This window comes from Toxorhynchites rutilus, chromosome 3 (genome assembly GCF_029784135.1).
Source record: "Toxorhynchites rutilus septentrionalis strain SRP chromosome 3, ASM2978413v1, whole genome shotgun sequence".
In the NCBI taxonomy this organism is placed as follows: Eukaryota; Metazoa; Arthropoda; class Insecta; order Diptera; family Culicidae; genus Toxorhynchites; species Toxorhynchites rutilus.
Window position 1 is genome coordinate 266,078,522 of NC_073746.1, and position 3,747 is coordinate 266,082,268.

The following is a 3,747-nucleotide window of genomic DNA, read 5'->3' on the forward strand; positions in this document are numbered from 1 at the left end:
ATTGGTGAGTTTTTTTTCTTTATTTCATCCATACATGACACAGGAGGCATCTCGTCTAGGGTCACAGAGAATGGTTTTCGTCATATCTCATTCGACTTCGACATCTTTTATCTGATACGCACCATCCAACGACTGTTTAGCATCCTTCTGTCATCATCACTCGGTAACAACAAGCAACACCCAACAACCAAACAAAACGGCCCTTTTCAGGGCCATCAAATCATTGTCAAACGATGTAATTCTTCAAACATATCCAAAATCAACAGATAGCCTAACGGAATCCTACGTCAACAATGCGGTCGTGTCTGTGACTTTTTTTAAAGAATACTCGTGTGTTGTGTTCCAGTAATTTAGGAATAAGTCCTGTTCGGTTTGATAAAACGGAAGCGACCGGTTTCAAAATCACCCATGTTGCGGTGTCTGCTCATTCCGAGAATATCACTGAAGAAGGGAAACGAATTGCATCGTAAGCACCACCCCTTTCTACGTTAATCACGATGCACCGACGAGGTGCGAGTGTATCAAAAGAGCCATCCGACCGTGCGATGTAGGAAGTTTAAGTAACAATCGCAAGGGTGCGACATCCTACCATTTCCTACCAAGTGCGTATCAGACCTTGAGCTTGAGTTTGAACTTGAGTAGACTGTACACTTCATAGTTGCCCTCCGTGGTTGACCTTAACTAGCGAAACTGCACAGAGAACACACTGAATGACGCTTGTTGGAAGAAGCAAATTATCCACATTATGCAAGTTTCGGTGATTCGAACTTTCAATAGTCAATAACGACGCCGGCCACGTTTTTACAGTCACCAGGGGAAGGGAAGGAACGCTAGTATGATATTCGCGACCAGAAGGATCGCCTCTATAGCGAGGTTCCCTAGCGATTATCATGGAAGGAAAAATTATTAGTGGGAATAGATACGACGAATCAGGATTCACTGTATGTGATCCAGAGTTTGCGTGTTCTCAACTCTCAACTATTCGAAAATGGGAAAACTACTTCATAAACTCTCAAACGATATATTTTCATTCATTACTGGTATAACATTTCAAACTTTTTTGAATTGTCTTTTTGGCATCATGAGAAACTTCTTCAATATTCCTCGAATAGACGATATATTTTCCAACCTGAGAAGGTCACAGAGGGAATTCCTGAGACCAATTACTCGAAATTGGAAACCGTTTCGGGGGTCTGTATCGGGGCAATCCCACCCATAACGTCCGATTGCCGTTTTTGGATAAATTTTTATTCTTCTTCACCTTTGTTCACGGAGACTTTAAATCTTACGATTCATTCGTCTCCGAAATTCTGATTCATTCTATCCACAAAGTATCGAGATACATTTTACCTTAGAACACTGGTTACCACTGGCTCTAATCTTATATTTTATACTGAATCGCAATGAAGGCTTTCATTGCAATCAACGAAAAAGGACAATACAATTCATGATTCTATAATTCTTATGGAAGCATCACAAAAACATTCATCTATTATAGTTCATGGCCCGGAAATTTCGTTCCGCCGCAAATCTTACATACGATCATGTTAATAATACATTTTTTTCATTCAAACATGTTTTATTAAATATTAAAAAATAAACTTCATAATTTTACTATAAAATAAAAACGCCATAAAACATCTAGTTCAGCTTCTCCATATCCTTCAGTCGGATCACGATCGTTTCAATTTCGGTGAACAACTTCAATCTGACCTCTCGTTTAGTTTGAGCGAACGAATCCGTCTTCAGAAGTTGAAAATTCTGCATCCGATGGGCGGCCCTCGAACCATCCCCGCCAGGATTGATCGGATCATTAGCCGCCGATTCTCCCTTCGCTAGATCTTGCTGCGATTCCAGTTGATCAATGGTTTTATCGATCAGGTGAACCAGTGTTCCCTTCAGCTCGGACAGCGTTTCTTGGGGTTTCCGAGAGTTGACACTCTCCGCAGATGGGAATGCGATTTTTAGCTTCGGTTCCTGAGTGTTAGCGCATTCAGAGGAACTCACCATTGGAAGATTTTTCTCCACAACCGTCTCCTTGCTATCCGAGTCGTCTTCTAGGGTGTAACTAGGGGCTAGGTCAGACTTTCTGATATTGTTGGCAAACCTTGGTGGTTGCTCAGGAGACCCCTTCAACTCATCTATAAGCTTGCTGAAAATTTTCGTTTCGATTTGTTTCGTTTCCGCGGGGTCAGTTGTATCTCGTCTCAACCGACTACTGTCCGACGCATATACTGCACGCATTTTTTCCGGAGCACCACTCGCTATACCAGGTCGCCTATGATCCTGGAAGTCCAACAAAAGAAATGATTACTCAAGAATAAAAAATGTACATCACGAAAAGATACCTCCGGCGTTCGCTTTCTAGTGTAATCCGAGCGGGGCATCACGAACTGCTTGCCTTTGTAGAGAATACACAAGTTATCACCATCTTCCTCCGTTACACTCCAGGTTGGCTTGTCCCGATTCATTGCCCAGAATGAAAAAATTACGTTAATAGTATATTGCCGCTGCTGCTGCTGCTGCTTCCGGATGACAGATGTGAGAAAAAATAATGCAGGGCTTACTGCTTGAACTTAAACAATTTTAAGAACATTCTGGAACATTTATTTCGAATTTCCAATTTATTCAAATTTGTTACGAATCCATCCGCGATGACAGTTGAACAGTACCGACGTCTGGTGGCGACATTCAAGTTCGGGGCCATAATTTGGGTTCCAAACACGAAAGTGTAATCCCTATCAGATTAGAAGGCACGAAGTCAGTTTTAAAATGTTAAAATTTGAATGAATCTTTTTACATCATGTTATTTAATTACTCAAAATACGTAGTCCTGACTCTTATTGAACCATTTGTCTATACATTTCCCATAGTTTTACTGAAACTCTTAATCTATATACGAGGGCAGTCCGATAAGTACTTACCCTACAAAAAACAAAAATACAATTTTTTTTCTTAACATAGTCTCTTCTAAGCTCGATACGTTTCACCCAGCGATGCTCCAACTTTTTTAACACGTTAAGGTGAAGGTGGAAGCTAGCCATTGTAGTAGTATAGGTAAACCCACGTGTAAAAATGGGGTAATAGTGTTTGTGAGAGAAGAGCAAAGCACATGTAAATAGATCAATTCACTTATCAGACTGTGTGGCGCTTCATTGACACGAGTCTTTGAATACATTTGAAAAAAATAACAATTCAATACTGAAGTTAAATGTATGAACGATATGATCCGATGAACGATTGCAAACATAAATATATATGGAAGGTGCAGTTGAATATGAAGTAAAATTCTGATTATACGCGAGCGTAACATGAGCAAATTTATAACACATGCGAATTGGGGCTCTTTTGATATTAACAAGTTTTTCCGCATAGTATCGATGCTGATAATTCCTCAATTTTTTTCCTTCGTTGGTCGTATTGTTTTCACATATTCACGTTGGAGAGCCTTAACCCTTCTCTTCGTTGGCCGAGACATTTAGATTGAATGTAATACTTTTCCGTTTATTGTTTTTGAAAGCATAGGGACCCGTGGCAGTGTTCCGAGCTCTGCAATACAATTTTCTTACCCTATGTTAAAGTTGCTAAAACTAACATTATATACCCATTAAACGTAAAAATAATGATTGTATTGATATCAACACAATTTTATCCTATTGATTTTCATAACATGAAACGCTATAACTCAGGAATAACATTTTATTGAGTGGTTTTGATAGCTGTTTCGATGATGTTGTCTGGCATCAG

General features: G+C 39.7%; 1 protein-coding gene across 1 annotated transcript; it reads right to left on the reverse strand.

The window, feature by feature from the left end:
• Positions 1-1,634: 1,634 nt before the first annotated feature.
• On the reverse strand, positions 1,635-2,709 carry LOC129779887 (uncharacterized). Its single transcript, XM_055787631.1, has 2 exons — positions 2,349-2,709; positions 1,635-2,286 (listed from the first exon to the last, which is right to left on the reverse strand). Exons 1-2 carry the CDS (start codon positions 2,469-2,471, stop codon positions 1,642-1,644), a joined length of 768 nt encoding a protein of 255 aa, XP_055643606.1. The 5' UTR covers positions 2,472-2,709; the 3' UTR covers positions 1,635-1,641.
• Positions 2,710-3,747: the final 1,038 nt, after the last annotated feature.